Source organism: Pithys albifrons, chromosome 13 (assembly GCF_047495875.1).
Source record: "Pithys albifrons albifrons isolate INPA30051 chromosome 13, PitAlb_v1, whole genome shotgun sequence".
Taxonomy (NCBI): domain Eukaryota; kingdom Metazoa; phylum Chordata; class Aves; order Passeriformes; family Thamnophilidae; genus Pithys; species Pithys albifrons.
Window position 1 is genome coordinate 21,555,007 of NC_092470.1, and position 21,502 is coordinate 21,576,508.

The 21,502-nt window shown below is 56.0% G+C and overlaps 1 protein-coding gene across 1 annotated transcript in view; it reads left to right on the plus strand.

Annotated features, from left to right (window-relative positions):
* The first annotated feature begins 6,736 nt into the window (after positions 1–6,736).
* FRMD5 (FERM domain containing 5) overlaps positions 6,737–21,502 on the plus strand; it is a 77,313-nt gene continuing 62,547 nt past the window's right edge. Inside the window, exon 1 of the mRNA XM_071568245.1 lies at positions 6,737–7,050. Coding sequence (XP_071424346.1) covers positions 6,949–7,050 — 102 coding nt within the window. The 5' untranslated portion in view covers positions 6,737–6,948. The remainder of the gene's footprint in view (positions 7,051–21,502) is intronic.

Below are 21,502 nucleotides of genomic sequence, written 5' to 3' on the forward strand. Positions count from 1 at the left end.
CTGTAATAAAGGCAGCTCTCTGGATCCCATGGAAGTTAAGCAGATGGAGCTCGTGGGGTGTTTTTGCAGCCTCTCAGGGATTTTACTCCTCTCTGCACTCTCTGCACATCTCTGTTAAACACTCATACACCAGCCTGAATGGGAATCTCCAGTGTTGGTCCAAATTGAATTTTCCATGGACAAATTCACTGCCCTGCTCTTCTGGCATCCTGGAGGCTCCTGGTGCATTGTTTTCCTCCATGTGTCCTCCCAGCTTTCCAGAAGTGATTTCCAGCATCCTCCCCATGGCCCAGTGTCTGGCCACAGCCAGGGGCCTGCCCTCACCTTTCCAATTTTATTCCCAGGTGTATTCAGACACTCTCTGTGTGGATGAGTGGAGCATTTTGGAGCACTGTTTGCCTCAGCTGCTCTTCCTTGTTAGTGACTCTCCTGCCAGGCTCTTAATCATCCATATGTTTTATCAGCAGTGATCCTGCATTTGCTGACAATTTGCTGATTAGAAAAACCTCATCCCCAGTCCCTGGTGAGCCCCTCCACAAACTGGGCTGTGCCTGATGGTGCCGTGCCACGGCCATGGCACAGCCCTGCCAGCTGCCAGTGCCACCTCAGCGGGACCTGAGGGGAATCTCATCCTGACAGCCCCGTGTTAGGGCACATCTGCACAGCAAACAGCCAGAGGGCAGGGCTGGGTGGGAGATTGGGAAGGAATCCTTCCCCTTGTGGGTGGGCAGGCCCTGGCACAGGTGCCCAGAGAAGCTGTGGCTGCCCCAGCCCTGGAAGTGTCCAAGGCCAGGCTGGACAGGGCTTGGAGCAGCCTGGGCTGTTGTAAGATGTCCCTGCCCATGGCAGGGGTGGCACTGGATGGGCTTAACAGTCCCTTCCCATCCAAACCATTCCAGGATTCTGGGATTCCAGGATTCTGTGGTTCTATGAACTTCACTGCACTGCTCAAATGGCAGAGTAAGGAGAATCCAGGTGCTGGCAGAGCTGGGTGGGCTCATCAGCCTGTGCCCCACCCTGCACAGCCCCAGGTTCCTTATCCCAGCCTTGAAATGCTGAAATACATCTGTGCCATCCAAGGGATGCCACCCAAGGGCACAGGAGTGTCCCAGTGCCTGCACTGCCCTTACAGGTGTTCCTGGCACAGCTCTCACACATCACTTGCCTCTTCCCACCCAGATGTGCAGGGACTGCTCATTCCTCCAAAAAGCCAGGGATTACCCACTCCCTGCTGGCAGCCTCATGACGGGGCTGCAAAGGCCCAAATAATTGTCCTTGCTGGTCTCTCATGGCCATGACTGTCCAAAGCCTGGATACAGAACAAAGATAATACAGCAGTAAATATCCAACCCAGGCACTTGAAGTTGTAGCAGCACCACAGGAATCCATTTCCTCCAGACAACAGGATTCTACCAGAAATATTTTGAAGAAAGTAATTTTAAACATATTTAAGAGAAAAATAAAAGCAAGTTAAGGAAAGCAATGCCCATTGCCTGAAACACTCACCAGGCAAATGAATTTTCCTTGCATGATGCCCAGACACTGGAGATTTAGGAGCTTGTCTGAGGGTGATGGGCTGCCCCACTTCTTTTGTTGGCAAACACTGTTTTAACATTCCTTGGATTTGTGTGATGTCTTTCCTTTGGAAAAATACTGAGTGTGTGAGTCTCCTGCAGGTTGGTGGGCCAGCCCTGAAGGAGGAGTGCTGGGGTGGCCATGGCCAGCTCCTCTGACCTGCCCAGCAGCACAGGCTCTGTAATTACTCCCTGAAATATCTGCCTCAAACCAGGAGTTGTGTGCTGGAACTGGAGAAGACCTCTGTCTAATGAGCCTGTCCTGGATGTCAGCAGTAATTAATGTGCATCACCCTGCAGGTTTCCACCTCCTCTAATAGGCTGAAATTTTATCCCCTGGTTATAATTGCAAACTATGTTTAAAATTGTCCATGCCTGGGAGTTGGGGAGTTGGATGCTCCAGCCTGTGTCCCTGTGGGTACCCGTGGGGAGGCTGCTGAGATGGCTCCAGCCCCTTCTTTCACTCCTGATCCTCTGACAGTTAATTTCCATCCTCACCACCCTCTTCTCCTCCCTCGTCCCCCTTTCTTCTCCTTCTCTCTCACTTTGTCTCCTTCTTTCCTTACCTTTGCCACCTTCTTTTCTCTTCAGCTTGGCATGACAAACCCTACAGGAGTGTGGTGGGAGATGATCACCCCTCGTGGCATATAAAGCCACCTCTGGCACAGCAGCCCCTTCCCATCAGTTGGTGCTGCCAGAAATAATACCAGGATATATAGAAACAATAAAGGGGCCAAAGGCCCACACAGAAATATGTATGAGCACAAAATCCTCCTCCCCCTCGAGCTGGGACAAAGCATGGGAGAAACGAGACTCAGGGTTCTTGTTGGCACAGCGTGTCCCTTCCCCAGGTTGTCCCACCACTGCTGGTGAGCTGTGTCTGAGGGCAGCACCTGAGCCCAAAATACTAGAACTTACTAACCCAATTTTGCTGGATGAGACAACTCAGCTGCTGGTCCAAATGCTTTGTGTGGCCATCAGTGCTCAGCTGAGAGTGGACAATGAACAAACACTCACTGAGGGGTTTCCCCAGACCCAAATATGAACTGATGGTGGAACACTCTCTCTACTGCATCCCCTTTAAAGATCTCCCATCTGTAACCAACAGGCAGCGCTAAAACACTGGCCTGGAGCCAGTGCTGGGGCCCTTGGCGGTTGCCATAGTGTTATAATTATTCATTATTGTAGCAAAATATTGTGTGAAGAGGTGACAGACAATTATGTGATGTTCAGAGCAGGTAAATGGGAAGGAGCTCAGCTCCACTGTGGCTGGTTGCAATAACCAGGTGAGCCTCTTTCTTCCTTTCCAAATCTTTTCAGGAAGAAAATGAAAACAAACAAACAAACACACAAAACACAAAACGAACAAAAAACCCCAAACAGGAAATGAAGTGATAAGAGAGGGCTTGGTTTGGGGCTTTGTTCCTGTCCATTCTCACTGTGCAGACAGCTGAGAGCAGAGGGGAGAGTGAATCATGCCCAGGCAGTGGGAGAGCTGCCCAGGGCTGAATCCAGCTGAGCTGCAATGGAGTGCTGAGAGCTCTGCTGACCACTGGAATCAGGACAGACTCAGAGCTGGGCCCTGCTGTGACATCTGTGCTGGCCAGCACTGGGCTCCTGCTGGAGCTCAGGCAGGGAGAGCTGGGCCCTGCTGTGACATCTGTGCTGGCCAGCACTGGGCTCCTGCTGGAGCTCAGGCAGGGAGAGCTGGGCCCTGCTGTGACATCTGTGCTGGCCAGCACTGGGCTCCTGCTGGAGCTCAGGCAGGGAGAGCTGGGCCCTGCTGTGACATCTGTGCTGGCCAGCACTGGGCTCCTGCTGGAGCTCAGGCAGGGAGAGCTGGGCCCTGCTGTGACATCTGTGCTGGCCAGCACTGGGCTCCTGCTGGAGCTCAGGCAGGGAGAGCTGGGTTTGTGGAGCCTCCACTGAGGTACCTGCTGGAAGGCAAAGCAGAGCTGCAGCCCCACTCCAGCACCAGGACAGGGAAATGCCCAGTGGATCCAAACACAGCAGGCTGCACCGGAACAAGGGAGAGCAGAGGGCTTTATTTTGGTCATTTGGGCACAATAAGTATTATTGCTTACAGACATTTACATAATTTAAAGATGAACAACCATCCTTTCCCACTGTGACTGAACAGAGGTCTCCAGCTAAACCTTCTGTGCCAGGCACTCACCATCCCCAGGCTCTGCCTGACCTGGGCAACACCCCGGGGTTGTTCTCCACACCTCCCACACACCTGCATCTGCTCTCAAAGCTCTGGCCAGCTGTGGGTCATAAATTATTATGGACAGTAAATAAAGAGATTATGTAGATAATAGATAATGCATGGCATTTTCTATTGAAATTATAGAATCCCAGAATCCTGCAGTGGTTTAGGTGGGAAGGGACTATTAAGGCCATCCAGTCCCACCCCCTGCCATGGCAGGGACACCTCCCACCAGCTCCAAGGCTCCAAGCCCTGTCCAGCCTGGCCTTGGACACTCCCAGGGATGGGGCAGCCACAGGTTTTCTGGGCAATCTGTACAACACTCTTAGTGAAATTTAACCTGCTGGAAAACAAACGCAGCTAAGGACTCACTTTGCATTCAGAAAGCTGCATTTTGGGTTTTTTAACTCAAAACTGCAAGTGACAGAGAATCCAAATAGGGAGAATTTGTAGGATTTACTGTATTAATTATTAAAAAGGAAAGAAAAAGACATTACTCATGGAAAGCGCATTCTTGTCGATCAAAGCTGGGAAACAGAGAGTACTTTTATAAAGGCATCTGCCAGCCTTTGATATGCTCAGTGGAAGCCTTGTCAGGTGTTTGGAGCGAGGAGCGTGGAGCTGTCTGGCTCCGGGAACGCTCCCTGTTCCGAGCACGAGTCGGAGGCAGAGAGGGGGCTGAACTCAGCCAAGGGGCACCTGTGCTGCCTCAGTGAAGGGCTTTAAAAAAACCCTAGAAAAGTGGAATCTCACCCAAACTGTTCCCTCGGTGCAGGAGCAGTTGCAGGGACGCCGTGGCCCGGGCGGTGCCGCCTCTGAACGTGCCGCTCTTTGAGCCGCTCAGCTCAGCTGGAGCAGCCGCTGCTGCTCGGGCTGAAAGCAGCACCTGCCAGGGCCCAGGAGCCCATTCTTCAGTAACAGCTCAGCTGGTTCAGAAGGGGAGCTCGGAGGCAGATGAACAATTTATGCAGAGTGGGATCCATGACAAAGTGGCAGCTCCTTTGGTGAATACAAGCATCTTTGTACAAGTGCCCAGATGGTGCCGGCCGGGGCCGGGGCTGTGAAAAGCGCCCTTGTTGTTCCGGGCTCTCCTCACGCCTCCCACAACGTGCCGGGCACAGCCCTGGCCCCGCAAGCTGCAGGGGTCGGTCTGCTGACAGACAGCCCACACAGGGCAAGGCCCTGGCTCTGCTGACATGTTTTGCAGCAGAACAATGTCCTCTCCAGGGTGTAGCCACTGCCTCTGGCTCACCACTGCAGCACCACTGCCTGCATTAACTGGGCATTTGCATTAATTGGACTTGGACACTAAGACAACCAAGCCCAGCCTTCCTCAGTGGTCCCTCCACAGGACACATCCAGCCTGATAGGCAGCCTGGCTGGGACTGGGGCACAGGCTGGGAGAGACTCATCTCTCATCACTCTGAACTGTAGGATCCCAAAGAATCCCAGCCCCACACACCAAGGTATGGGCTCCCAACATGAGGGGCAGTGGGGCAGAGATAGGAGAGCCTGGAGAGCCACTGGCCTTGGAGCAGCTCTCCTTCCCAGGGGAGCTGGGAAAAGGTGCAGGGAAAGATGCTGCCCTGCAGCCAGGAGAGGTCTGGAAAGGGCTGGTGGGAAGAGAGCCTGCACTACCTTGGGAAAGGCAAGGAAGATGGCCTTGTAAACCACCTTTCTGGCTGAGAAGGCAGGGAATGAGGAAGGCTGGATTAGAGAGAGCATGGGGAGCAGTTGGACAGCTGGAGTCCATGGAGGCTGATGCTCCTGGGGGAAGGATGGGAGCAGCACTGCAGCCTGGAAATGCAGCTGGAGGGGATGAAGGTGGGTCTCCAGGGAAAGCTGAGCTGAGTCAGGAAGGTGCAGTGGGAACAGGGCCTGTGATGCAGTGGGATGGACTGGGATCAGCTTAACATGGATCCTTACTGTGGCCTGTTGGATTTGGGTATTTGCAGTGTGTGTGGAGCCAGGGTGGTGATGGGAGCAGTGCTGAGCCCTTGGGTGGGAGTCTGGGGTTGCCATGGGCAGTGTGACACCGTGCCAGGGAATGGGCAAGGCTGGAGGCAGAGACCTGCAGCAGAGCTGACCAGATTCCCACCCCTCCAGGTCACTGCTCATGCTGCCACCAGCTATTTCACTTCCCCAGAGCAGCACCAGCTGTATCCAACAACACTGATAGCTGAGTCCATTTTGTCCAAGAACCAAAGACTTGAAAGTTTCCTTCCCTAACAAATTAACACTAATGGAGAAGCTCATGCCCTGGGGGCCACCTTGGCACTTGGACTGACACTCAGCTCTGCTCGAAGCGCCACAGCAGCTGCTGACCCTCCACAACGATCCCAGCTTAGTAATGGAATTGGGCTCCAGGGAGAGAGCTGGGCACAGTCTGGTGCTTTGGCAGTGACCTGTGGTCCTGCTGGGTCGTGCCTGGTCCCCTGCTGGCCTTGGAGCCATGAAGTCCCTGGTGCAGCCCCTCAGCTCTCTCTTCGGGCAGTCTGGGGTGCAGATACCCCTGACCACGTGTCCGACCTCTCGACACGGCCCAAAGGGCTCAGTGCCCCCACAAGGCATGAGCTGGGGGGCTGCTCCCACGAACCGGGGGCTGCCCCTCTGCCCTGCCCAGCTGCCCCCCGGTGTGGGGGACTCCCTCGGTGGGAGTCGGGCTGCGGGGAGCGGGTGAGGGGTGCGGCCACCTGCAGCGGAGCCGGCAGCGCTCGGTGCCCCCGCAGCGCCCGCCCCGCCGCCCCTCGGCGCCCGCGGAGCCCCCGCACCCCTCCCGCGCGGGGCCGCGCCGCCCGTGCCGCATTGGTTTGCGGCGGAGCCCGTCACCGCCGCCGCGCCGAGATTGGCCCCCGCAGCCGGCGCCGGGCGCCCCCCGGCCCTGCCTCTCCCCGCCCGCCGAGCGCCGAGCGCCGCGGCCCGGCACGGGCACCGGGCACGGGCACCGGGCACGGGTATCGCGCTCCGCTCCGCCCGCAGCGAGGGCAGGGCCGGGCCGAACCGGGCGGGGGGCGCGCCCACCGCACCTCCCGCACCTCCGCACCGCCCCGCACCTCCCGCACCGCCCCGCACCGCCCCGCACCGCCCCGCACCGCGCCGGCAGCGGGATGTGAGCGGGGGCTCCGCCGCCAGCGCCGCCGCCAGCGTCCGCCGCGCCCCGGGAAGATGCTGAGCAGGTGGATGAGTGGCAGCAGCAGGAACCTGGACCGCGAGTACAACTGCACCGTGCGGCTGCTGGACGACAGCGAGTACACCTGCACCATCCAGGTCAGCTCCGCGGCACCCGCACCGCGGCCGCGCTGCCTCCGGCCCCGCCAGACAAAAGAGCGGAGCGCCGGCCCCGGTGCTGCCCCGCGCCGCCAACAAAGGCGGCCCCGCCGCCCCCCGGCTCTCGGGAGGCTGAGCCCCCGCCCGCCTGCCCCGGCACCGGGATGCCCGCAGGTCCCGGGGCGCAGCCGGGGCCGGAGCGGGGCAGGGGCTGCGCGGAGCGCGGGGAGGACGCGGATGCGAAGTGAAGTGCGGGGGATCCTGCGGGGCAGGGATGGACAGAGCGTGCAGCGGGGTAGGGATGCACGGGAGTGCTGCGGGGCAGGGACCGACCCTCCCGGCCCCGCCGCAGCCCCGGTGCCCGCTGTGCCTCCCTGATCACCGCCCGGCTCTGCCCTGATGTGCGCTCGGGTTTTGTAATCGTCCGGAGCGGCGGGGACGGGGCGCGCGTCCTCCGCCACCCGCGCCTCTGTACCGGGCGGGACCGAGACCGGCACCGGCACCGGGGGCAGGACCGAGACCGGCACCGGCACCGGGGGCAGGACCAGAGCACGGAGCGGGGCCGGCGCTCCCGGCCCGGGGTCCAGTCGCTGCCGGGGCTGCGCGGGGCATCGCTCAGCGCGCAGATGTCGAGGGATGTCGTATTGCTAAAAATTAGGGAAATGCGCTCCCCGGCTCCGCTGGAACTCGCCCGGTACCGGGGCCGTGTGACCGGGGGTTGCGAGGAGCATCCCCGGCGCTGGCTGCTCCTCTGCCTCCTTCCTGCAATCAGCACCAGCCCTGCAAGGAGCTCGCGGAGAGCTGTGCGGAGCCGCACGCAGGGGGTGCTGCTGGAGGCGGCTGGACTGAGCCCAGCCCGGGGGCGGCGGAAAATTCGGGGCAGAGTTTTGGGAAAAGGTGACCAAACACGTCAATAGCAACAGCAGCAACAGCTCCCACCGCCCAGCTTGGGGACCCCCAGTTCTTCCTGTCTTGTGATGACAAGGAGGGGGGAACTTCCTTTCATTTAACGCACTTTAGGCGATAATGCCAAAGAACGGTTGCCGAGGCTGCTGCAGGCTGTGGGAGGCACCGTCATTTTCGCTTAAATAGTCTAAAATCGATGAATAGGATGATTTGTGCAAATACCACTGAAGAACGGTGGGAATGCTGCCGGTCCCCCCTCACCTCCCCCACCAGGGTTATAAAGTGTGACCCAGTAAACAGCTCTAACGGCAGCCCAGTTTGTTTTGTATAAGCTAAACTAATTCGTCTCTCAGAGGTTGTTTTTAATACAAATTAAGTGGAAAACTAGTTTGGGAGAGAAAGTGTGGGCAGAACAGTTCAGAAAAATCTGGATTTTCTGCCCTTAAGATAATTTGACAAGGTGTCGTCATTTTGCATGTCTTTTTTTAAAGAGAAGATACTACTTGATCCCACATTCCGGTGGGTGTTTGCTGTGCGGCATAGTAAGCAGGGAATCCTGCTATTTAGCATGCGTGACCTGCGGGCTGCAGGATTCGCTCCCGTTACCCTCCCAAGCAAGGTTACCCCACTTCAATCTTTGCTGTCTCTTGCTTTCCTGCTGCCTTACAAGCCAAGTATTTATAGTCCATGCGAAATTAGGGAGAGCAGAGCAGGAATGTGTAATGTCTCACAAGTGAGGGAGCCGTCACGGCGCAGGCTGCGAGCGCTGAATGAGTTTTGAAGGTCATTCCCTCATGAGCACAGAGATCTCACGTCTTGCCAAGATCCACAGTGTGTCCTCACCCAGGCTGGTTCTGCCCCTCTTGGACCCGATTTATGCCTTTCTATTTGTACTGAATTTGGAGGAACTGGCGGGAGCAGAGCCGGGGTGGCACAGCAGCTCTGTGGGTCCTGGCACAGTCTGGGCAGCGCAGCCGCCCCTGCAACTTTGTGCCCTGTGGTTTTGCTGCTGTGCTCCTGTGTTCGTGCCACTCGCCCTGGCACAGGGAGGGTGTGGATGGGCTGTGTGCCCTCCCTGAAGTGTGGCCCTTCTGATGTGTCATTTGGCTTCGTGGCTGGGCAGAAGGAAGCAGCACTTGGAGGCAGAGCTGATTTTAAGAGGGTTTATTTACGTTTTGGATAATGGCCCTGGTTAAACCTGTCACAAAACCAACCTCTGGCTGTGCTTGCTGAAGGTGTGTGAGTAGGGCTCTGGTGCTGCTGTTTAATACCTGAGCATTCTGCTTCTAAATAAAGCCTTTTTCATTTGATTAGCCACGGTTTACTTGGCTAATATTCCCATATTGAGCGAGCAGTTCATTGTCTGAGCTGGAATGAATCCTTGCTCTTCTTTTCCCTCTTTTTCACTCCCAAACAGCCCATCGAAGCAGACGAGGAGCCCATCCCTGGGTTCCCCCTGATGCTGTTGGGGGGATGGAGCTGCTGCAGGCAGAGGGTGCAGCGGGTCAGGGCAGCTGGATTGGCACCTCCAGGAACGGTTTTGTTGGTGGGGTTTTTGTGCATTCCAGTAGGTTGCTGGTTTGGGGATGACACTGTCCCACTCTCCATCTCTGCTGGCTCTGGGGTCAGTCCCTGTCTCCAGGGAACAGGGCTGTGGGTCTCACAGGACTCAGAGGCTGAAAGCAGCTGCCTGAACATGAAGATGTTGGGCCTTCTTGACTGGGCACAGCTGGTATTTAACAGGGTTACAGGCCATGGAGGCTCTTTTTAAGGCAGTAAAGGTGGTGGTTTGCAGCGTGGGGTCCATCAGGTGAGAGAAGCAGCAGTGCCTGTTTCTGCTCCATCCCTCAGCACTCTGCCCACCGCTGAGGGCCCCACTGGTGGGTGTCACTGCCCTGAGACGGGTCCCCAGGGAGCAGTGGGGCTGCCAGAGGGGCAGCCGTTCCTGAAGGGGCTTTGCTCATCTCCATGGTGAGGGTCTGGCCTGGCTGTGTGTTTATGTTTCACCCCTCGTGCTCTGAGCCTCCAGCAGGAACAGGGAGCAGATTGCTGGAGAGGCTCCTCACAGTGTGTCGGAGAAAACAAGCTCTGGAACACCAAGCAGTGCCCTTGTGCTGTGGTTTGCTGTGAGTGAGCTGCTTGTCTGAGGAAATGTTTTAAATTCTTCACTGTGGTGTCAGTGGTGGCATAAAAGGCTCGAAATAATTAATGATTTGCCATTGCTCGACCCATCAAGCATTTTCCTGAACAGACAGTGGTGTTTTGTTTCAACCCCCAGTAGTACTACAGGAACCTGGAGATGTGAGAAAATAATTGTACAGTTTCTTAGGTGCAAAATGTGAGAACTTTCTTGTGTAAGATTGGGAAGAAATGAAAACGAGCTCCTGGCTGTGCTCTGGGACAAACCCCCCATTTCCCACATGGAGCACAAAGTTCTTTAGAAGCCTTGACAGGATCATTAATATCAGGCAGCAGCACAAAGGGGAACCTGGGGGTTTGCGGCACTGGCTCCATGAAGGTTATTTGTTCATTATCTCTTTATCTTCTGAGAGTTTCCAATTGCTTTTCCCGGGAAGTAGGTTAGGAGAGCACTGCCTGCGCAGGGGCGGCTCCGCTGCAGCCCCGAGAACAGGGGACGTGAGGGGAGCACAGGGGATGGAGGGGAGAACAGGGGATGTGAGGGAAGCACAGGGGATGTGAGGGGAGCACAGGGGATGGAGGGGAGAACAGGGGATGTGAGGGGAGCACAGGGGATGTGAGGGGAGCACAGGGGATGTGAGGGGAGAACAGGGGATGGAGGGGAGAACAGGGGATGTGAGGGGAGAACAGGGGATGTGAGGGGAGCACAGGGGATGGAGGGGAGCACAGGGGATGTGAGGGGAGAACAGGGGATGTGAGGGGAGCACAGGGGATGTGAGGGGAGCACAGGGGATGGAGGGGAGAACAGGGGATGGAGGGGAGCACAGGGGATGGAGGGGAGCACAGGGGATGTGTGAGGGGAGAACAGGGGATGTGTGAGGGGAGCACAGGGGATGTGAGAGGAGCACAGGGGGTGTGTGAGGGGAGAACAGGAGATGTGTGAGGGGAGCACAGGGGATGGAGGGGAGCACAGGAGATGTGAGGGGAGCACAGGGGATGGAGGGGAGCACAGGGGATGTGAGGGGAGCACAGGGGATGGAGGGGAGAACAGGGGATGGAGGGGAGCACAGGGGATGTGTGAGGGGAGAACAGGGGATGTGTGAGGGGAGAACAGGGGATGTGTGAGGGGAGCACAGGGGATGTGTGAGGGGAGCACAGGGGATGGAGGGGAGCACAGGGGATGGAGGGGAGCACAGGGGATGTGTGAGGGGAGAACAGGGGATGTGTGAGGGGAGCACAGGGGATGTGTGAGGGGAGAACAGGGGATGTGTGAGGGGAGAACAGGGGATGTGTGAGGGGAGCACAGGGGATGTGAGGGGAGCACAGGGGACGTGAGGGGAGCACAGGGGATGGAGGGGAGCACAGGGGATGTGTGAGGGGAGCACAGGAGATGTGTGAGGGGAGCACAGGAGATGTGTGAGGGGAGAACAGGGGATGGAGGGGAGAACAGGGGATGTGTGAGGGGAGCACAGGGGATGTGAGGGGAGCACAGGGGATGTGAGGGGAGAACAGGGGACATGAGGGGAGAACAGGGGACGTGAGGGGAGCACAGGGGATGTGAGGGGAGCACAGGAGATGTGAGGGGAGCACAGGGGATGTGAGGGGAGCACAGGAGATGTGAGGGGAGCACAGGGGATGTGAGGGGAGCACAGGGGATGTGAGGGGAGCACAGGGGACGTGAGGGGAGAACAGGAGATGTGAGGGGAGAACAGGGGATGGAGGGGAGAACAGGGGACGTGAGGGGAGAACAGGGGATGTGAGGGGAGAACAGGGGATGTGTGAGGGGAGCACAGGGGATGTGTGAGGGGAGCACAGGGGATGTGAGGGGAGCACAGGTGATGTGTGCCATGAGCCCTCTGCTTCCCACAGCTCCAGGAGCCAAAGGGTCTGTGCTGGGCAGTGCTGTCTGTCTGTCCCACAGCCTCCCCTTCTCCCCACAGCTGGAGCCCAGGTGCTGGGACAGGGATGGGGCCACACCTGTTGGCAGAAATGGGATGTTAGGCTGGACTGTGGGTGCCAGGCTGTGGGTCAGAGTGTCGGGTTGGGCACTCTGACCGTCCCCTGGCCTTGTGGTCTGGCACTGGTGAGGGTCTGGCAGAGCCCCTGTAGCAGCACCAGCACATTGTGGTGATGGAGAGAGTCCCTGCCGAGGTCTCTGGGTCAGTGCCCCCTGAGGTGTCTGTGTCACCCTCCCAAGGCCTCTGGGTCACCCCTCCCAAGGTCTCTGGTTCAGTCCCCCCCAGATCTCTGGGTCACCCCTCCCAGCCTGCTGCTCCCAGGGCTGCTGGAAGCGTTACCCCAGCTCTGCTGTTGGCTGTTCAAAGTCGTGGTTTCATTTATAGCTTTGAAACTGTATTTGCAGCAGAAGGGCATCGTTCTGGCTCAGCTGGGGCTCCGTGAGCTGTGCAGGGCAGAGGCTTTGCTCCAGCTCCAGCATTTCCACATTCGTGGGTTTGGGGCTTAGACAGAAACTGCCCGAAAAGCACAATGAGTTTGAAGGCAAAAGAGCATTCAGAGCAGAGCATTTCATCACCTTTTCCTCTCAAATTTATGTCTAAGTATATAATTTTAAATATAAAGGATACAGAAGGCAGCTGAGAAAAACATCCACTAAAAGTCCACCAAAAACTGGAGCCACACCACTCACATTTCAACAGGAGGCAAAACCCCAAATTGTTTTGGAAACCCATGGAAAATATTTCCAGTGCTGCTCTTTCTTCACCAGCCAAAATGTCTGTTTGCTGTTCCCTTTCCATACCTGTTTTACAGCATTACCTGCTGCGAACCCGCCGGCGATTCCCCCCTCAGGAGCCAATTTCCTGACAGAACTACTCTGCTTATCACTTTCCTGTAGATGATGTGGAAGACAAATATAGATACAAATAGAGAGACAGATACAGAGGTGTCCACACACTTGGGCACACACAGAGTGATGCTGTTGTAGGCAGACATGTACAACAGCATCATGCAAGAAGAAATTTGCTCCTTCTGTCATGTCAGAATTAGGTAATGCACAGCAGGAGGCTTTTTCAGAGGTATCTGGGGAATACTGAAAGTGCCGTGAGCAGCCCACTTATTTTTAATTTTTGAGTCACTCTCTGGGAGCCCAGAGGGATTGTGGACATGGGGATGACATTGTTGGTCACGTGCTGGCAATGCCAGGACTCTCACAATGCTTCAGTTTGCCCCACACAGGACCAGAGGCACCAAAAGCCCCTGTGATCCCTCTCTGACCTGGCACATCAGTTTTGCCACTGAAACCTCACACTGGCCTCTCCTGGAAGCCATGTATGAAGTGGACAAGGACTGTGTGGGGAGCAAGACCATCTCTGAGGTGCCCTCTGTGGTAGTGGGCAGGGTCCTGCAGGAGGTGCCCTCAGTCTGTGGAAATTCCTTCCCAGCTCAGGCAGGGACAGGCGTTCTCTCTGGGGTGTGTGGCATCACAGAATCCTGGAGTGGTTTGAGTTGGAAGGGACCTTAAAGCTCATCCTGTTCCACCCCCTGCCATGGGCAGAGACACCTCCCACCAGCCCAGGTTGCTCCAAGCCCTGTCCAACCTGGCCTGGGACACTTCCAGGGATGGGGCAGCCACAGCTCCTCTGGGGAACCTGTGCCAGTGTTTTACACCCTCAGAGTAAAAAACTTCTTTATATGTGATCTAAATTGACACTCCTTCTGTTTAAAACCTTTTCCCCTTGCCCTGTCACATCTTACTGTGTGTGAAGGGTTCCTAAGCGTGGGTTGGAACACTGGAACACTGGGAACACTGGAGCACTGCCTGAAGAGTGCTGGGTGAATTTGGGGGTCAGTGGAAAAGGGGTCCCTGTTGTCTCAGGGGCAGCTTCTTGAGGGGCCCATGGCTTTACATGTTCAAGGATGGCATGTGCTTATTTTCTTCTTGTGCTCTGCCAGGAGGGAATTTGGCAGTGGTAAAACCCAACCCCTGTGGCACCCTCAGCTCCTCAGTCTGCCAGGAGCCTGTAGGACTGTGCCCTGCCCCCAGTGAGCACGGTCTGTGTGGGACTGACAGGAATCCCAGCCCCACACACAGAGCAGAGCACACGTGTGCTCCCATGGAAACAGCAGTGGGTGGCTGTGGCTCCAAGCAAACCCTCCAAAATCTCCACGCTCCTGGTTTGCAGAGGCACTGCTGTCACATGTTAGAAATGACACGTGTTCCTGAAGAAGGCTGGGAACCAGCAGGGTTTGCCATGAGAGAAGTGCTGTGGTTGTTTGGGCTGTGGAGAGGAGGGGGCAGGCCGGGGCTGGGGCAGAGCCCTGGAACCTGCCTTTGCCATCAGCCACTTGTTTGTGGTCAGAAAACCCAATTACTGTTTGCTTACAGAAAACTTGGAGTTGCTTTTGCAAATAAAAGGGTTTCAGGTCAAATTCCTTTCTTTGAAATGTTTCCAGGGTAAATTATCCCAGCAGTGTGGGAGCAATTTCTTATTGATTTTCTGGAATTCTACGAGGCCGACGCATCCTCAGGGAGTGTCTGCAGAGACTGTGGCTCTCACATGGCACAAAGGGGATGGGAGCAGTTGGGACAGGTGCAGGGACATTGTGGTTAACATGTGTGTGAACATGGGCTGGGGTTTGTTGTGCCAGGGCAGGGGGATGGTTGGAAAGCATCACTGAGTCATAGAATCATGGACTGCTTTGGGTTGGAAGGGACTTTAAAGCTCATCTCATTCCACCCCCTGCCACGGGCAGGGACACCTTCCACTTAACCAGATTGCTCAAAGGATGGGACTAAATCCCATCCTCTGGCAGGATTTGCATTTACTTATGTTTTGGTTGTTCCTACAAACCTATTAGAAGGTTCAGAACTCAAGAAATTGTGTCCTGATTTGTGGTTTCTCCTCTAGTGTTTCCATCGGCATTAAAGCCACTGTGTCACTTCATGATTGTCTAAAATCTACTCAATTTTTTTGTGGCACCTTCACCATGCCAAGAGATGTTTTCCTTGTGCCCCAGCCCATGCCAGCAGAGCTCTGGCAGCTGCTGCCCATGCCCAGGAGAAAGGCAAGCCCACTGTCCTCAGTCACCATAGGAAGGAATCCACACCTGGACCATTTCTGGAGCCAGGGCAGGTTCCACGTGGGAGCAGCTCAGAGGATGGAGCAGCCCAGAGGATGGAGCAGCCCAGAGGATGGAGCAGGCTGGAGGATGGAGCAGCTCAGAGGATGGAGCAGCCCAGAGGATGGAGCAGCCCAGAGGATGAAGCAGCTCAGAGGATGGAGCAGCCCAGAGGATGGAGCAGCCCGGAGGATGGAGCAGCCTGGAGGATGGAGCAGCCTGGCCCAAGGTTGCAGCTCCCTGCAGGAGCCCTGTGGCTGCCAGAGCTTCTTTGCTTGGTGAGGAAGAGGAGCGTGAAGGGCAGCAGGGCAGGGTACATGAGCTGGTTCCATGTGGGAACATCTTCACTGGGACTCACAGACACGAAAGCTTTTTGTTGTTGTGCTGGGATGAGTGGCTGGAATGGCAGAGAGAAGGTCCCCAGTGCTGTGTCACCGCCAGCTCACTGAGCTGTGCTCCAGCAGCATCTGAAACACTGATGCTTCTAGAAAATAAAAATAAAAAATTAAAAGTGAAATGAACTCTCTTTCAAGGTGTCACCCAAGCAGTGTGTTTGCCTGTGAGGTCTGTGTCGGGGTACTGGGGCAGAAGCACAGGGAGCAGCACTGGCAGGAGATCCAGCAGCTCTTTGGCCCAAGTCCTGGAGACCAGCTCCTTCCTCTCCAGAAAAGAAATGTGTTTCCTTCCAGAGGGCAGGTTAGATGGGATATTGGGAAGGAATTCTTCCCTGTGAGGGTGGGCAGGCCCTGGCACAGGTGCCCAGAGAAGCTGTGGCTGCCCCATCCCTGGAAGCATCCAAGGCCAGGTTGGAAAGGGCTTGGAGCAATCTGGGATATCAGAAGGTGTCCCCGCCCATGGCAGGGGTGGGATGAGATGGGCTTTAAGGCCCCTTCCAAGCCAAACCATTCTGAGGTTCAGTAATTCTGTCTGCTCCTGAGAGTCTGATGTTTGCCCAGGAAGGGCAGGGCCAGGTGTTTGAATGTGCTTCAGGTGCTGGCAGAGAAAAGCTCTGGTTTTTTACCAAGCAAAACTGGGATTTCTGTAACTGCAAGGTGTGATCCTGCAGGATCCTGGGAAGCAGGTGGGTGCTTTGTTCCTCCCTACATTGTTGTTTTAAAGCTGCTGGCCCTGCTCTGCCCTTCGTTACATTTTGGCAGTTCCTGTCTGGGCTCATCAGCCCCCCTGGTGCCATTGTCTTCATCCCCAGGAGTGGCATGGCAAGGGGAATTTGGTGAGGAGTGTGGTTCATTTTGCACACCCAGAATGCAAACTGCTGTCGTGTTTCCTCCAGCTTGTTATGTGTGAGGGCCATGGGGGTAAAATCCAGGGAAACGTGATTTTGCTCAGCGCAGTCAGCGGCTGTCGCTGCCGATCCCGTCAGGGCTGCGCCCCCACCGCCCGCGCCCGGTTATGTAACCCCCGGGCAGGGCAGAGCTGGGGCTCAGGACACGGATCAGCTCCGAGCGGCCACTGGTGGCTGAGCCCGGTTCTCCTGATGGAAACCAGGGGTGTTTGTTCTCCCAGATTGTCCAGTTTCTGGTCCTGGCCAGAAAAAGTTGATGTAAATGGAAACTGCTCCTCTGTGGACGAGGAAACAGACTGAAAACCTGCTGGTTCTGCAGGATGTACTTTGTGCTGGGGGAATGGAAGGGTTAGGAAATCCCTTCTGGAGAGATGTGGGCGCTGCAGGGCTTGGAGCCATGGGCTGGCTGCCCCCGATAATGTCAGCACAGCCATTGGAACGTGCTTTTCCTTTGGCTGTTTGAGCCTCCTGCTGCTCCCGCCAGCACCCAGCAAACCCCGAGTCCCATTGCCCGTCCCTGGGAGAGCCCTTTCTCTGCCCTGAGCAGCTCACTGGAAACCCGAGGTTTACATGGGCCTGACTCTTTCCTATCTGGCAGTGAAGAGCCCAAGCCCTGGACTCCTGAGCAGGGAGGAATCCTGTGGGTGGGTCAGGGTGTTGTGGGAGGAGGGAACAAAGGCGGGTCAGTCCCTGCCAGGTACCGGCATCTCACCAGACAGGTGAGGTGCTTTTCTAAATGATAATTAACAGCACCTTCCATGGCCAGAGAGCCCTCAGCTCATTCATGTGGGACATCAGGGTTTGGTGAACGCTGCAGCAGAAATAGAATATTTTGGCTGTGTATTGTCTGTTACCAAAGACTTTAATTACAGTGGCATATCTGTCATATTGATGAGGGGCTTGCATTTTTCAGAGGGCTCATAGTGGCTTTTTCAGATCCTGTTGGCTTTTACTCTGGCACACAGGATGGGATCCCGAGGGAAACGTCCATCCAGCTGCCTATGGGGGAGTCTTCTTTAATAAAGAAAGACAAAAATTGAGTCAGCCATTCTGGAGCTGGGGAGAGGCTTTAGGAATATATAGATCAGATGGTTCATTGGAATTGCAACTATGCCTTATACATTTAGGTCATGGAATGGACAGTATATTGAGACTGAGGAGGAAAGCTGGAGTCCAATAGAGTTATATTTGAAAAACAGATAATAAACGTGCTGAGCAGGTACTTTTCATGAATCGATTTAGTTCTCATTAGGCTTGCACTGTATAGTTTGCTGACTAATATTTCTGGCTTGCAACTAAGAATGGCTTTCCAAAGGAAATATGGAATGAGAACAGAGTGTTTTTTGGACCTGAATACCTGGAGCTCCTGGGACCATTGGAAAAGAAGAGATGTGAGAGCAACAGAAACGCAGGAGCAGAGGGGAGGGCTGGGGCTGGAGTGGGATGGGGCCAGGGCAAGGGAGGTGTGGTGGATATTGGGAGTGTCCCTCACTGTGCCAGTCCATCCTCCATCCATACAGGAATTCTATGACCCTCATGCCACAGGGGTTGCATCTGAATCCAGCCTCTTGGACTGAGATCCATTGAAATTTCAGCATTCATGGCTCTTCCTCAATTTTAAGGTTCTTCTCCTCATCCTGAATGGGCTTTTCCCTTTTGTGACCCTTGTCAGTGCTGTCCTTTCTATTTCCCCCCAGCATTTATTCCCTGAGTGTTCACAGATTGGCATCACTCCCATTTGCACGTTGATATAAACCCCCAAACCTGCAGGGAATGATTCTCCAGCCTGTCACCACTTGTTGGCAGCGACTCCTTGAGCCCACAGGGCTTTAACTGGCTGTGACTTCTGCTTGGTGACAGATTTCTTCATCTGGGTTTGGGACAAGGCCAGGGGTCCTTGGGGCCATTCAGGGGGTCAGGGGAGGCTTGCACATGTCCTGCATGATGCCTTGGTCCTTGCTGGGTGCTGTCCCCCAGCTTGACCCCTGGGGTTTGTTCTAGACATGAATAAAGCTTGCCACTGCCAGAGGGCAGGGTTAGGTGGGATATTGGGAAGGAATCCTTGGCTGGGAGGGTGGGCAGGCCCTGGCACAGGTGCCCAGAGAAGCTGTGGCTGCCCCATCCCTGGGAGTGTCCAAGGCCAGGCTGGACAGGGCTTGAAGCCACCTGGGCTGGTGGGAGGTGTCCCTGCCCATGGCAGGCAGTGGAATGAGATGAGATTTAAGGTTCTTCCCAACCCAAACCATTCCATGATTCCATGATCTGCAGCAGCTTCCTGGGCAGCCTGGTGCTGGTGCAGGCCGTGCTGGTAGTGTTGGCATGTTGGCACTGCTGGGGGAGCTGTGCATTGCCACCCCTGCTGCTTTCTCAGTGCCCTGGCAAAGGAAATCCAGGGCTGTTTGGCTGCTGCATTCTTCCAAGTGAGCAACCTGGCATGAAACAGCCCTTGCACAGAGCAGGCACGGAGAGGGTGAGTGCTCTGGCAGGTTTCTTACAGGTGTGCTGTGGAAGAAACAGCCTCTGATAAACTCCAGGAGCCAGAAGAGCCTCTTGTGAATGCACTCCATTCTTCCGTAAGTGCTGCAATTATCCCAGGCTCTATTTGGAGTGCCAGGGAGCCACGGGATACACTGCTCTGGCCTTTGGCATCCCTGGCTGAGGGAAGGGCTGAGGGGCAGTGGAGCTTGGTACAACGTTAGAACAGATTCACTCAAGCCCTTCAAATATTTATGGCCTTGCAATCCATACACATTTTAAGCGTATTTGACATCCTCCTACACTGCTCTTGCTTGTGGAGAGACTCCAGAGAGCATCTGCCGGGCTGTGAGGGTGGCTGCAGGTGGCCATGGGGTGTGGGGCTGTTTTGTAGCTGAGATTTGGGAAGGATCCATAAAGGCTGTTCCTAGAGAGCCCCTCAGTGTGAGGAGGGGCTTTGCACAGCCCTCACAGGTGGCCGATGGCTCCTGCAGCCAGTGGGTTGGGATGAAGGACACTGGGATGCAGGAGGCCTGTGGGTGCTGGCTGGGCAGGGAGGGTTTGGCTGTGGGAACTCTCCCCTCCTCACCCACCCAGCCCCCCACACACTGCCCCTGGCTCCCCATCACCCTAGGGGGGGGTGGGGGGGGCGAGGCAGCCCGAGATTCTCTGACATTTCATCAGTGACTCAGAGTGACCCCAGCATTCCCTGTGTTCCTGGAGTGCCTTCCCCTGCCCAGGGGTGCCAGAGGACCTGTCACTGCACTGGCACAGTGGGGTCCTGTGGATTGGCACTGCCCAGCAGCCAGGCTGGGGCAGCTGGGGGTGGCTCTCAACACAGCCAGGGGCATTTTGGGTTCCTTTGAAGGTACTGAAATACAATTAATTGGGGATGGAGCATCTCTTTGGCTGGCTGACTTGTCTGCACAGCTGCACGGCAGCATTCCTCCCTTCCTCCTCCCTTCCTCCTCCCTTCCTTCTCCCTTCCTCCTCCCTTCTCCCTTCCTCCTCCCTTCTCCCTTCCTCCTCCCTTCCTCCTCCCTTCTCCCTTCCTCCTCCCTTCCTTCTCCCTTCTTCCTCCCTTCCTCCTCCCTTCCTTCTCCCTTCTTCCTCCCTTCCTCCTCCCTTCCTCCTCCCTCCATCCTCCCTCCATCCTCCCTCCCTCTTTCAGGATATTCAAAAGGGTCTCGTCAGACACTCAGGAATATCCCAGAGCCCTGAGCAACACCTCTGGGATATTGGGTGTTTTGAGTGTCCAGCTGAGCATCTCCCTTTTCTTGGGCAATCACTGTTCCTGGGGTCCTGCTCCACCTTCCCACCCCTGGGCATGGGGCTCTTGGTATTGTGGTGGCTGCCAGGAGGGCAGGACTGGGCCATTTCCCTTCCCAGGTCCTGGGGACCTCCATGATCTCTGCATATATCCCTATGGGAAACAGGATTGCTCCGATGGGATAGGTGACCTCAGTCCTGGGAGGGACATGTGACACTAAGCCAGGGTTGCCTTTGGACCATGGTGGGGTCACTGTGACCTCTTTGTGCACGAGGACAAGGCAGAGGAGTCAGAGACACAGCTGTAAATCCTCAAGAGCCCGGTCCAGGTGGTTCCATCAGCTGGAACTGGGGCAGGATGTATAAAAGGACCACTGGCAGTGGAGGACCTGGCACCAGCCCCACCTGCTCAGGAGGGGCAGGAGCTTATTTTTTAAGCCTTCCCCCCACCCCCCACCCCCCCCCCCCAAAAAAAAATCAGTTTTAACAAGGCTGTTGCCTTCCTGCCAGAGGGATAATTCTTGTCAATCTGCCACTTTTTACTGTGATGTGCTAAAAATAGAGCACAATTTCCAGGCAGCAGTTGCACATCCTGTGGCCCTAATGAGCTCTTAAGGTAATTACCTTTGGTGGGAAAGAGCTGGAGATGGGGTGTGTTCAGCAGGTCTGTGCTCCTGTTAAAGGGCAGCATCCCACAGCAGGGCAGTGAGGGGGCCACAGGAGAGATGGGAGGGGACTGGGGCAAGGGCCTGGATGGGGGAATGGCTTCCCACTGCCAGAGGGCAGGGATAGATGGGATATTGGGAAGGAATTCCTGGCTGAGAGGGTGGGCAGGCCCTGGCACAGGTGCCCAGAGCAGCTGTGGCTGCCCCATCCCTGGGAGTGTCCCAGGCCAGGTTGGACAGGGCTTGGAGCACCCTCGGCTGGTGGGAGGTGTCCCTGCCCATGGCAGGGGTGGAACTGGGGGGGCTTTAGAGTCTCTTCCAATGCAAACCATCCTAGAATTCCATGACAGGCAAATGTCATCCCAGGAGGTGACAGCCATCAGCTGCCCACCAGGACACCTTCAGCTTCCCATGGATAACAGAATCACAGAATCCTGGAATGGTCTGTGTTGGAAGGGACCTCATCTCATTCCACCCCCTGCCCTGGGCAGGGACACCTTCCACTAGCCCAGGTTACTTCAAGCCACGTCCAACCTTGGACAATGCCAGGAATGGGGCAGCCACAACTTCTTTGACAACCTGTGCCAGGGCCTGCCCACCCTCACAGGGAGGAATT